Here is a 14,469-nt window from a genome sequence, read left to right as displayed (position 1 = left end):
GTTATCTCAGAAAACAGTCTTTGTCTGGTTAGCCTGACTTGGGCAGGTGATAAGATTTGATAGTCCATTAAAGATGAGATTGCAGAGTGCTTGGAGGTGCATAGTCAAACAGGGCTAAGTCAGCACGGTTTCCCGTCTGCACGAGAGTTAATGCCTAACAAATCTGTTAGAATTATTCGAGGAGGTAACGAGCAAGTCAGACAAAAGAGAGCCAATGGATGTGATCCATTTGGATGTCCAGAAGGCCTTTGACAAGGTGTTACACAGGAGGCTGATAAACAAAATAAGAACCAATGATGTTAGGGGCAAGGTACTGGCACAGCCACAGGACTGGCTCACTGGCAGAAGGCAGACAGTGGGAATAAAGGTGTCTTTTTCAGGTTGGCAGCTGGAGTTCCGCACGGCTCAGTGTTAGGTCCATAACTATTCATATTATACATCAACTACCCACGTCAAGGAACTGTGGGAATGTTGCTACGTTTGCAGATGACACAAAAGATAGGTGGAGGGAAAGGTAGTGTTGAGGAAGTGGGAGGCAGCAGAAGGACTTGGACACATTAGCTGAGTGGAAAAATATGTGGAATTGGTATATGTGGGAAAGTGAGAGGTTATGCCTTTTGGTAGGAAAAAGAGAGGTAAGACTATTTTCTAAATGGGGAAAGACTGCAGAAATCTGAAGTACAAAGGGATTCAATATTTTCAAGGTTAACATGCAGGTTCAGTTGGCAGTTAGGAACGCTAATGCAATGTTTGTATTCTAGCCCCTTGAAATGAATGAAAGAGCAGGGATGCATTGCTGAGGTTGTATAAAGCTATCATCAGTCTGTATCTGGAATATTTTGAGCAGTTTTGGGCTTTATCTAAGGAAGGAGGTCTAACCTTGGAGGAGGTCCAGAGGAGGTTTACAAGAATGCTCCCAGGGACGAAGAGCTTGTCATGGGAGGAGTGATCGAGGACACTTGGACTGCACTAAATGGAGTTTAGAAGGATGAGAGGTGATCTCATTGTGGCTTACAGAATACTGAGAAGCCTAGGTAAAGCGAATGCGGTGAAGACATTTCCCCTAGTGGGAGAGACTAGAACCCGAGGGCATAGCCTCAGAAGCAGTGGTGTAGGGGTATCATTACTAGATATTAATCCATGGAGCCAGGTAAACTTCAGGGGAACTGGGTTTGAATCCCACATGGCAGATGGAATTGGAATTCAACAATAATCAGGAAGAGTTCAATGGTGATCATGAAACCATTACTGACTGTCAGGGGAAAAGCCATCTGATTTCTCTAACGTCCTTCAGGGATGGAAATCTGCAATCCTTACCTGGTCTGGCCTACATGTGACTCAGTTAACTCTTAACTGCACTTTGGGCAATAAATGCTGGTCCAGCCATTGACACCCGCAACCATGAATTCATTAAAAAAAAAGTTAAGGGTTGGCCCTTTAGAACGGAGATGAGGACAAGTTTAGCTAGAGGGTAGCGAATCTGTGGAACCGATTGCTGCAGAAACTGTGGCGGCAAGTCATTGAATATACTTAAGATAGGCTCTCGATTAGTTAGGAAATCAAAGGTTACGGGGAGAAGGCAACAGAATGGAGTTGAGAAACATATCAGCCATGATCAAATGGAGGAGACGGCTCGATAGGCTGAATGGCCTAATTCTGCTCCTATATCTTACGATCCTCCCAAATCACTACTAAAATAAAATAAAGGTCTCCCATTTAATACTACAAACCTAATTTCAACCAGATATAGAACAGACAATATCTTCTTCACTTCTGCATATGTCAGATTTTAATGATCTTTTCACAAATCTGGGTGGCAGTATTTGTAGACTAACCTAATGCTACACTAACCAGGAGGAATAAAAAATGGTTTCAGCTCTCCAGGTCATCAGTAGACCTAGTGACTTGGCTCACCGCCCAGAACTAGTGAGCAGCCAACAGTAGAGACAGATCCCTTCAGTTCAACGTCCAGTACAACAGCACCACTTCTTACTCACAGCAGATTACAAGATTTTGTGCCAAAACAAGCCATCACCCTAAAAACACAAGTTGTTTGTGGCCATGAAGCCTAAAGCCAACTTACCTCATACATCCTGACTTGTTCATATGGAAAATTTAATTTGTATGTAAATAACCACACATCTTTGGGAAATCCTTCCTGCATCTGTCCTGTCTAGTCTTGTTAGAATTTTACAGGTTTGTATGAGAATCCCTCATTCTTTGTAACTCAAGTGATTATAATCCTAACTGATTCAACATTTCCTCATATGACAAACTTGCCATTAGTTTAGCAAACCTTTGCTGCACTCCCTTAAATGAGGAGACTAAAACTGCACACAATGCTCCAGGTGTAGTCTAATCAATACCCTGTAATGGTTGCAGGAAGACATCCTTGCTCCTGTACACAAATTCCCTTGCTACAAAAACCAACATACCATTAGTCTTCTTTACCTCCTACTGCACCTACATGCTTATCTACAATGATTTGCGTACAAGGAAACACAGGTCCTGTTGCATATTTCCCTCTCTCAATTTATAGCCAGTTAATAATTTGCCTTCTTGCTTTTGCTATTAAATTGAATAAACTCATTTATCCATACGATACTGCATGTACTATGAATCTGTCCACACACTTGGCTTGTCCACATCATTTACACATTGGTTAGAAGATGGAGCACTTTCCTACAACAGGTCAAGATCGTCTGTGACTCATTTTTAATAAGATTAGCACATTTGACAGGCAGATTTACCACAGCTTACTACAATACCAAGATAACTCAGAACAAGAAAACACACCTGCTCGAAGCGGTGGAAACAACATACTGTATCAAAAGCACAAATGAGTAGTCCCTACGAAGAGATGCAACTGGCCCTACAGACTTTTGCTGTACTGCACAGCATGTTTAACATTGCAAGAGTGTATGGAAAGATTTAATACTATATATGGGATTAAAACAACTAACTTGTTTTGGGTACACTGTGTTACAACATCACTTACAAAAGTCTTACAAAAAATTCCCTTTAATTTTTTCATTACAAAAAACTTAAGGTAATCATTAGCTTATGGAACTTTAGACCTCTTTCAGATTGCGTCAAACGCAGCACTGAATCACTGATTATAGGCAGCAAAAATGTCAAGCTGTACATTAAGTCGGAAACACATTTGGCAAAGCTTTTCACCCCGGTCCAAAGATATATTACACTGTGTAAATATTCAAGAGTGCTCTTTTTTACTGAAAGCAAAACAGTAAATCAGGAAGATTACATTTGCAAGATATTGTCACTAGGGTTTTGTTTTATGCAAATATTCACATTTAAATTTTAAAAGAAGTGCCGACCAAGCCTTCAAATGGTATGTCCACAGCATTTAAAGAAGTAAAATATTCTAAAACGCCTCAATTTTACATTTGTCACAAAGATACATTAGGAATAAAACATAAAAGTCGCTGGAAAAGCTCAGCAGGTCTTGGCAGCATCTGTGAAGAAAAATGTCAGAGACCCGAAACGTTAACTCTGATTTTTTTCTTCACAGATGCTGCCAGACCTGCTGAGCTTTTCCAGCGACTTCTGTTTTTGTTCCTAATTTACAGCATCCACAGTTCTTTCGGTTTTTATACATTAGGACATGATAACTAAAAGCTTAGTAAAAGAGAGTGGTTTTAAACAGCATTTTAAAAGGAGGGGAGAGGGGCAGAAAGAGACTTAGGAGCAGAACCCTAGAGTTTAGGACCTAGGCAATTGCTACAGCAATGATAAAAGCTGGCAATGTGCAAGTGGCATATTTATCACTTTACCAACACTTAAAATTTCCACATGAAGGAATCAAATATTATATTTGTATGTAATCTTACAACTTGAAAGAAAATATCAACAACTCTGGAAGCAGTGATGCTAACAAGCAGCAGTTCCACCAAATGACAACCACATGGCACCTATCCAACAGCTTCAATCTCCCATAGCTTGCATTAAACATTGTCACCTTGCCAGTTTATAAAAAAAAAAATTTGCAGTAAATCTCTACAACAGTGGGAGCTGAAATTATATTCCAACAAGCTTTAACATTTCAAAAAACAAGGAACATTGAAATGGCTGTACACCAGGCAAATTTTGGTGTCCTTTCGCTAATCCCAGCTTTAGGAAACATCTGCAGAATAAATACAGCATTGACCAAATTTGGGCTACTTAATGTACCTTATTTCCCAACAAGAACATGAAATTTCCAGCTTAAAAATTAAAAATGCTTTCATTTAGTGCTCATTACAGCTGCAAAGTCCCAAAATGCTGTAATGTTTAAATGTAATCAGTGCTGCTGTAACGGCACACAGTACTTTCTCACAATAACAAGGTGTGGAGCTGGATGAACACAGCAGGCCAGGCAGCAACAGAGGAGCAGGAAAGCTGACGTTTCAGGTCGGGACCCTTCTTCAGAGTGGGGGGAGGGGAAGGGGGCACTGAAATAAATAGAGAAAGGGGGAGGCGATGATAGCAGGTGGATACAGGAACAGAAGACAGACAGGTCAAGGAGGCGGGGGACGAAGGGGGGAGTTGGTCTTGGGATGAGGTCGGGGGTGGAGAGATTTTGAAGCTCGTAAAGTCCACATTGAGACCATTGGGTTGTAGGGTTCCAAGGCGGAATATGAGGTGCTGTTCCTCCAGTTTTCAGGTGGCATCGTTGTAACACTGGAGGAGGCCCAGGACGGACATGTCGTGGGAGGGGGAGTTGAAGTGGTTCATGACTGGGAGGTGTTGTTGTTTGTCGCGAACCGACCGTAGGTGCTCCACAAATATTATCAGTGAACCTGTTTATTGTGGAATTGAATGACAGACAAATGCTGGTCAGTTCACAGAGCATTGCCAGGTTGCCTCCTGTGGTACTAAAGGAACTTTTACAACCACCTGAATTGTCAAACTGGTCATCAGAAAGCCAGCACCTCTAACAAGACCTCAGAACTACACCACATTGCCATCCTAGATGGCGTCTTCAAATATAGCAAGTGAGCATGACCCCAAAATTTAATTTAAACAAGTGTTAACCTCTAATACTTGCACCAAATGATGGGTTGAGCTTTTTTTTTTAAAATGAATTTTTTTTTGAGGGTGGAAGGAGACGGAGGGGTGTGAGAGAGATAGAGAGAGGAAGGGAGAGAGAGAGGAAGGGAGAGAGAGAAATAAGCAGGAGTTAAAGAATGAGGTAAATGATTTTTACTGAACATGTAGCAATGTCAACTTTAGATCAAAATTTATTTCATAAGAACATAAGAAATAGAAGGTAGTCATTCAGGCCATAAAACCTGGTTCTGTTATTCGCAAGATAATGGCTCACCTAATTGTGACCTTAACTTGATTTTCCAATCGATCATTTTTAATTTTTGATTCCCTTATACCGTAAATCAACAATCCAATTCAGCATTAAATATATTCAATGACCCAATCTACATTGCTCTACCATGTAGCGAATTCCAGAGATCCCAAATATGAATTCTTCTTCATCACTGTCTTAAATGAGAAACTTAATTTTAATATTACTTTCCTAATTCCAAATTCCTCCATGAGGAAAAATATGCTCTTAGCATCTGTCAAGCTACCTCAGAATCTTGTGCTCAAATAAAATTACCTCCAATCTTTCTAAATTGCAATGAACGCTGGCAAAACCCTGCTCAACCTCAACTTATAGAACAACTCCATCACAAGAATTGAATTCTTTTGTTCAGTCATCTTATTTTAAAAGATTAACTACAGGCTCAGTGGCAGAGTGGGGAGAAAACAGAAAACGTAAACTGGAAACAATTTGCAGAACACAAATAGGGATGTGACCACATGACATTGTGAATCTGAAAAGAAAGTTGCAGGTTTTTGGACCCACAAGAACATTGTTACATTGTTACTGAGGCTAAAGTGTGTGAGGCAACAAATAGTTTGCTGGTAGTATTGCTCAGAAATATGCTGCAAATGAGTTTCAGTGAGACATTTTGATTTGGGTGACTAAGAGCAGAATCAAGGATCAAATACACAAGATGGTCACTAATAAATTCAAAAGATAATTTGTCAGAATCACCCCAGAGTGATAAGAATGTGGAATGAGCTACCACAGGGAGTAATTCAAGTGAATAGCAGAAATCCATTTAAGGGAAAGCTACAGAAACACAAAGGAGAAATAAATAAAACAGCATTCTGATATGGAGAGGAAGAAGGGTGATGAGAAGACTTGTGTGGAACATAAACACTAGAATGGATCTGCTGGAAACATTCATGAACATGCATCTAACAAAAACACACTCTGGCATGGCAAACCTCTCAGAAAAATTATTTTCATTTCTAAATCTTCCATAAAAGTGATCATTCTCCTTCCCCACATTTTTGTGAAAAGAAAAGATTCAGGATCATCAATCTTTCTTCATATGTTTTTCCTCAAGTTTTAGGATCTAACGTGAAGATCTTCTCTGAACCCAATCATTATAAATATCCTTTTTAAAATGGGGAAGCCAAAACCGCATGAAATCCAACAGTATGCGGAAATCATCAGCTTTCACACAGCTTGGTATATGGTATCTTATTGTCTTATCCCGAACTGTCAACATCTGACCTCTGGTTGTACAGATTCATATATTTAGCCATTCATTTCCTCACATATAAACATCTAGGTTTACAGTTTTTAGATGGTTGAGTGTGTACTACATACAAATATATCTTCATAATAAAATGGTGATCTGGTTGCACCTAAATATTTACTGTAAAAGCAGCTTTTAAACCAGAATACTGAAAGTACCAGAAATTATCTGCATAATTATCATTCCATAAAGTTCTTAAAATATTTGGTAATATTTTGTAGGAATAAAATGAGGGGGTACTTTTCATAATGCCACTATCTTCTTTCCGGAAACTTTCCAATCAGCAGCAAGTGGAACTGAGTGTACAAAGAGAATGTTGCATTTCATTTACTCTCATAACTCCTCAATATTAACTGAAGTACTTTCTCAATGAACGTACACCATTCTGAATGTTATCATTTCTGACCAACATAGATAACAGCAGAAATATGACCAAATTTTAATTGCCCTGGCTCTGCACGACTTTACCTATCAGTAACATGGAGAATGTGATAGCTATAAACATAAATCTGTTAAATATCCATGTCGCGGCACATTCCCATTCCATTGCAACTATCAGCAACAGAATTTTACATAATGAAACTCCACCTTCACGTTGTCCGTAACGAACTGTCTTTTCCCAATGGATTACAACATCAGTGCATCAAAAGTCAGTATCTACAGTTAGCACGATTTGCTTTTGTGCACTACTTTGCTTATTTTCCCACACTTCTGGACAGCAGCAATAAACAAAAGAAAGCCAAATGACTACCTGTCTGCACAAAGCCTCCCCAGCAGTTATGTACTGTGCCTCCTTGTGACAACATCTGGAATTCTAAGACTTTTAGTCTCCTTATTTAAGGAAAGATATAATTTAGTTGGAGGCAGTCCAGAGAAGGTTCACCAGGATGATCCTTGGTAGTCGTCTCATGGCCAAAGGTTAAACAGGTCGGGCCTCTACTCACTGGAGTTGATTTCAATAAATCATGTAGAATTCTTCAGGGATCTAACAGAGTAAATGCTAAGAGGAAGTTTTCCCTCATGGGGAAGCCTAGGATGAGAGGGCATAGTCACAGAATAAAGGGGTGCCAATTTAAGACTGAAATGAGGATTTGCTTCTTTCAGAGGGTTGAGTGGCTTTGAAATTCCCTGTCACAGAGAGCAGTGGGGCAGAGTCTTTGGTTATATTTAAGGTGGAGATAGATAGATTCTTGATCTGTAGGGGAATGGCCAAAGTGGATGTGAGGATTGTCAGCAGCCATGATCCTATTGAATAGCTCAGCAGACTTGAGGGGCAGGACAGCCTACTTCTAGTTCTTATTTGTATGATCTTACAATGATACCGATCTCTTGCAGTTCAGGTTATAGCTTCAGAGGAACAGAGAAGAAGGTTGGCCTCCAGATAATGCAGTGATTTACAGTCACAATGTTTTGTGGTCATATCCCTGTTTATGTGGGCACATCCCGTTCAAACTTCCAACAATGACAATAACTCCACTGCCCTGTGGATACATCAGGAACTGGGAAGGCTAAGGGAGTTAACCTTGTCAAAAAAGTCTGGAGTGGAGCTCAAAGGTAAAATGATTTCTAAGCACATAATCTTTCTGTCAACTCCTGCAAATCACCACACATTCCACTGGCTTGCTCGCATCCCATGGACTCAACAAGTCGAGGGAAGGAACCTAATGCCTGAGCAGCCCAGGGTCTGTACAAATCATGCCACGGAGAGGCTATTCCAGTTTCACTGCAAAGCATGAACACAACATAGAGGACAAGAGTTGCAAGTGATAAACCCATTTTGATTGGCATAGAGAATAGGTACTACATTCTCCAACAGTGAGTGGCATCCCCTACAATCTACTAGTTAGTCACCACCCACCCCAAGTGACTCGTAAGGTGCTGATCTGCCATAATCCATCTGCTTCAATAGGTGATTGCAATTTAGAGTTTTCTGCTCAACATGTGGTTGGAATTCATTGCACCAGATAAATGAAACAAACAAGAAAGATAGGTATTAATTCTTCAATGAGAAGCTGGTACAGTAGGACCATGTGCACAGGATTGGTAGAAAACATGTAACAGATCGATACCATTGTGTAATAAGTTGTGATCAACATGAAACTCGACAAGTTCAACTTCAACACAACACTCTTACATGAGATCACACTAGCAAAAAAAGCATTATATATTGTTCTGGCAGGGGAAAGTTAATAGTAAATGTTTAGCAAGGATTGGCCTTCACTAAGAAAACTGCAGTTCCTCACTCACATGGTTCAGATCATGTTGCTTTCATCTGCCTCTCAAACTCAAATGGAGTCAGATAACCACATCACTCTTTACGCTTAACTCAGTGCTCCACTCTAGAGAGAAAAGACCATTTTTTGAGGAGCTTGACAGTGCTATTAGCAGAATTCCAAGTCAGAATATCTTCACCAAGTGGGATATTTCAGAACTAGAGTTGGCAGGGACCAATGGAAAAGACTCTCCTACCTGAAGCAGCACGTCCTGGGGAAAAAAACACTAATAGACTGAAACCATTTGACCCTTGGTGCTACCATAAGGTGGTGTACTGAACGTATACTTTCAGAACAAACCACACCAAAAAGTGTTCAGGACACATCCAAGATCAAGTCATTGGCACCAGCCAGATCTGGTCATCACCAGGTCTGACTCTCTGAACAGCATTCTCCACGCACATACAGCTACCACAGCACTGACTGTGAATTAATTGACTCCCTGATGGGTAATGAGGTGAAATATCATTGACATATTGATGACAGGATAATCAAAACCTTTTAAGACTCACAGTAGAATGAAACAGGGCTATGTTCTAGCACCAACACACTTTGGCATATGCCTTGAAATCACTACAGAGGGTATGTAACTATACAGCAGAACAGATGGTTGGCTTTTCAGGCCAACTCACCTAAGGTTTGAGACAAGTGTGTGTGAAGTACTCATCAGAAAGTTACTCAAGTTGACGGTGCTGCACTAGCATTAACAAAGGAACATTTTCAGCAGCAAATGGACAGATTCTCCAGTTTATGGAGCTTTTCAAACAGCATCAACATAGCAAATGTCATGGACCAGGATTTACCCATACCACCATCTATCAGTATTGAAAATGTGACACTGAAATTTGTTGATATCTAGGCTCCACAATCACCAGAAACATGTCACTTGATGCTGAAATCAACACATGCATGGAAAAAGCTACAGCTGTTATGTCAAAACCAAGTAACGGTGTGGAACACAGCAATTGGGCTGAGATCACCAAACTGCGAATCTATCAAGCCTGCATCCTCAGCATACTCCTCTATAGTAATAAGGACTGGATAACATTTGCTAGGCATGAGAAAAAGCTGAACAGTTTCCACCTGCGCTGTCTTGGATATATACACACCATCTCTAGGTCAAGAAGATCACCAACTCAGAGGTCCTGGAGTGCAACGATTCAACAACGTACAGTCATTGCTAAGTCAAACTCATTTTCACCAGCTCAGCCATGCTCATCAGACGGATAACAACAGTATATCCAAACACCTTTCATATGGTGAACTGATAAATGGGTCAAAATCTCCTAGGCATCCATAACTCTGTTCCATGATCATCTACAAGTGAGTTATGAAAATGCAGGTATTGACACTGACAACTGCGAGACATTTGCTGATGGCTGTGACATCTGGACGCTGACTGGAAGAGGTGAGCAGAAACTAAAAACTCAGCTAGTTGCAGAGATGGACAGAGAAGAGAGGCCAGTGAATCATCCATATTCTGAGCGTACTGTCTTCTTCTGCAGATAATGCAGCGACTGCCATGACAGAGTGGGTCACTGAGCAACACCAGGTTATACCGAACATGATAGACCACGACAGGGAAAGCTTTTGTCTTACAAGATGGAAGGTTGCCACCGCAAAAGTAATTAACCTGAACTTTAAAACTGAAATAAAATAAAACAACTGGGGAGAACTCATGGACGTAAAATAATCGGTCCCCATCTAAAATTAACTTTCATCAGCACTACTTGCATTCCAGCAATAAGCAGTATTGGGCTGAATTACATCAAAAGAAAAATAAAGTGAGTTTTCAAACAGAGATAGTTACTTATTAAATTGACCAGCAATGACTGTTAAGGGCTTCTAGCCGATTAATTAGCTTATGTAGTCAGTACTACATGCTGCACATTAACCAAGTACAAACAGAAACAGTGCAATAACGTTTTCAATCTTTTGCTCAGAATGAGGCGGAGGCAGCAAAAATTAACAGGTTGATAAAACTGAGATAACTTTTGTAAGTGTATAATGTTAATAAAGGGAAACTTAAGTAAGCACGTAAAACAGAAACAGACTTGTGAAATGACACAAGTAACACCCAGACAAAACAATTCTTTGTAGTTCGAAAGACCTAAAGGCAGAAGTTTCATTAAAACCATTAGAGGCAGAATTTTAATCGATAGATTGATTAATCCAAACTGCCTTAAAATCCAAAATCATGAATAACTTCAACAAACAGCAAGGCTAGCATGGAATGCAATGCATTAATTAAAAAGGACAGCTTGTTAAATCACATCGAGAGCTTCTTCTGCTGAAACGCTGAATCCATAAAGAAGGAATGACAGTGCACAAATCATTAAGCAATAAACCCAATGAATGTGCTCAATAAGCTTCAAAGATATAGAAGTTTAATCAACATATAATAGGGGTGAAACTTAGAAATTGAGAAAGTTAATCAGCACATAATGCAACCTGGGAATTTCAGACTGGAAGCATGAAAATTCAAATAATTTATCCTTACGCTAACCTCAAAAAGCAACATTTGCAGTTGTCAAAATTCACTTGGAATGACAAAAATTTTTGAACTTTAGCTACAACTTCAGTTTAACAGCAGGCTATAGCAGCACTATGAGCATAAATCTCTCCAAAGGATGCATTTTACAGCTTAAATTAGAGAAACAAATACGCTAAACAGGTTCCCCCAAAGGAAACAAAAACAGAAATTATGGAGAAACCCAGCAGATCTGACAGCATCCAGAGAGAAAACAGAGTTAACGTTTCGGGTCCAGTGACCCTTGGCAGAGAAGCCTGAAGGTCACATGAGGAGATGGCCGGCTGGGTCTTTCTGACACATTCTATTTCAGATATTGTATTAGGAACATTTCACTTGTTGTTAACTACAATATACGTAGATAATGGAGAGTTGCCCTACCCGCCAAAGCAGGCAAATAATTACTATCTGCAAGTAGAATAGTCTATAATGTAACCATGTTCTGAGGGGATGTCTCTATCTAAACAGCACTTTCCCAGAGTTGAGATTGGTGTTAGAGATGGTGAACAGCATCTTTTCCTGCACAACCATAAGTCTAAACGCACATTACAGAATAGTGATTCAAATATTTGGGGATGGGGAACGAGCATTCATAGTGGGCCAAATAGCCTATATTTGCTTAAGTCCACACTAGTTATGAGTAGCTCACGCAAAATGCTGCTTTATGTCATTAGCTCGTGGTCAGATTCCCATTTACAGACAGGCTATGGCACATAAAATAACAGCTCGCCATTCCATCTGTTAGTTGTGGTGACCAGGAGGGAACAGGCATCACCAGACCGGAGTGATAGATTGATCAACCATGAGTTGTAATGTAGGGAAAGGATGCTGGTTTCATTAGGACAGTGTCCATTCTAGGTCTTCTCAAACTCAGTAAAAAAAAGCAAGATGAATCAGCAGAACAAAGATCAATAAATGAAAATGGAGTAAATATGGATGCAGTTGGTGACAGAAAGAATTCTTGGCACATGTATGTTCAGTAATGAATCAGCAGGAAGCTGCAGTTGTCCTGGATTCGAAATCTTGGAAAATGAAAAAATATATTTGATTGAGAAAGTGGAAAACAAAGTCTGCATTTAAGAATTACTACTTAATTCTGAAGTTATGAAGCAAACATCTGTGAACAGTTACAATGGAACAAATGAGTTATGCATAGATATCATGCAAAGGATGAAACATCAAGTGCTTGAACACCACAGAGCTCATACCATATTATCTAATATACAGTGGCAATGTAGCAAGAAATAAAATATATTAGAATTTTTAGTCAACAGCACTTTGCACCATACTGAGGAATAGAATCCAGGAGCATTAGCAATGGCTCAACAAGTAGCACAACATGAAAAGCATACGGCAAACTTTCATATACACCAATAACATTACAAACCAATGGGAACAAAAACAAGGCACACGGCAGCTTAACTCAAGCAAACGCATCCTAGGCTGTTAACAGACAATCATTACCTGACACAAGGGCTCCCCCATACGCCAAGAGCCTGCACTTCCCCAGCACCCCTCAGAACAAAGTACACTGTAAGGTATGCCAGTCAAAAAGCTTGTTGCATTCAGAGTCCACTCTCTTGGCTTTAGATATAAATATACATATGCATAGGGAGAAACAGATAGAGTAGCATACCACTTTGTAACAGTGCTTATCTTAGCACAATGATGACATTCCACATGTTGAGAAAGTCTGGTTACGCTTAAAGTACACGTCTTCAAAAGCACAAAGTAGCTCAGCTCATGAATCCCAATACCTTGGGCTACAGCATAGCCCTCAACTGCCCAGGGTAGTCAGTCCATCACACACTCAAGGACAGCAGTACAACAACCTTAATTCCCAGACAGCAGGGGAGCTTCTCATGCCCCCACCACTTGACGCCCCTACAATTCTGAGGGGCAACTGTACAGAAACCCCCAACCAACTGGAAGCAGCATAGCCCTGCCCTATACCAAAAAGGTAGCAGCGTAGCCATCCCCCACCTCCAAACAGTGAGTAGCACATTCAAACACATGGTGAGAAATATCACCCCTCCTCTAAAAAGTGTAACAGAGTAACAACTTCTAATCATTTGAGAGAACAGTGGAGCCCATCTCACATCTGGAATGAACAAGGGAGTTCCACTGCCTTTCCACTCACGGGCAACAGTTTGGCCCTCAAGCAGAGTAGTATAGCCATATCTATACTCGGGCATGAATAGTGGGGAAGTCAGCAGCATATAAACACTGGTAGAAGCAGCAAAGAACACCCCACAACATTTCATCCACAAGAGTCGGGAGCAGCATAGGGCCCAACACATCTGCAGGGGAGTGATGGTGTAGGTCAGCAGAGGCCCACTCTGGTGCAGGCGACAGCTGCATAGATATACTCCTAAATAAAGAAAGAGCAATGCGACTACTACAATTCTAGCAGTAGCAACATCAGCTACCTACCCACGCCCCCACCAAATCCAGGGGACCAGCATCAGCCCACCATCACTCCAAATCCAAGAGAAATGACATCTACCCTCTCCACGCAAATCCAGGAGAATGAGCATCAGCCCCTGCACCCTAAATCATCATTGCTCCCTGTGGATTTGGGGTAGGAGTTCAATGTCAGCAATTCCTCACCCCCCCGCCATCCTCACCCCAAACCGAGAAATACTAAGGGTCCCTCATCTTACTTTAAAAGGGGGTAGCAATTGATTCCCCCTTCCTCCCAAATACAGGGATAGCAGGGTATCCTTGCTCTAAATTTTGCGGACAACAAAAGCCCTCTCCTCCATCCCGGAGGTTGTGGGGTGATATATGTGACCTACGCTGCCTGCCTTCCAAGCCAGCTCAGGCGTTGGGTGGTGGGAGAATAGCAGCAAAGGCTGAGACTGCTCCCCTCGCCAACACAAGTCTTCAACATTCATACAGTGCCTTGAAGACAGTAGAACATCACCAGGTCCCCGCCGCAAGCTGCTTTGTAACAGCTGTCCGGGCCTCACCTCTGTGGGTAGCAGTTGGTTCTCCTCACTGGGCACCATGTCTTGGAGAAGGAGAAGAGGTTTGGTTTGGGGGGGGGGGGGGGGGG

At 41.0% G+C, this 14,469-nt stretch overlaps 1 protein-coding gene across 3 annotated transcripts in view; it reads right to left on the bottom strand.

The window, feature by feature from the left end:
- The window catches only part of usp47 (ubiquitin specific peptidase 47), a 100,828-nt gene extending 86,366 nt beyond the window's left edge, over positions 1-14,462 (bottom strand). Inside the window, exon 1 of one of the 3 annotated variants that reach the window (XM_048607000.1) lies at positions 14,384-14,462. In XM_048607000.1, coding sequence (XP_048462957.1) covers positions 14,384-14,422 — 39 coding nt within the window. In that variant the 5' untranslated portion in view covers positions 14,423-14,462. The remainder of the gene's footprint in view (positions 1-14,383) is intronic. The other 2 variants (XM_048606998.1, XM_048607001.1) reach the window with 2 other exon arrangements.
- Between the last annotated feature and the right edge of the window lie 7 nt (positions 14,463-14,469).

Source organism: Rhincodon typus, chromosome 17 (assembly GCF_021869965.1).
Source record: "Rhincodon typus isolate 14 chromosome 17, sRhiTyp1.1, whole genome shotgun sequence".
Lineage (NCBI taxonomy): Eukaryota > Metazoa > Chordata > Chondrichthyes > Orectolobiformes > Rhincodontidae > Rhincodon > Rhincodon typus.
This window is presented reverse-complemented; position numbering and strand designations above follow the sequence as displayed.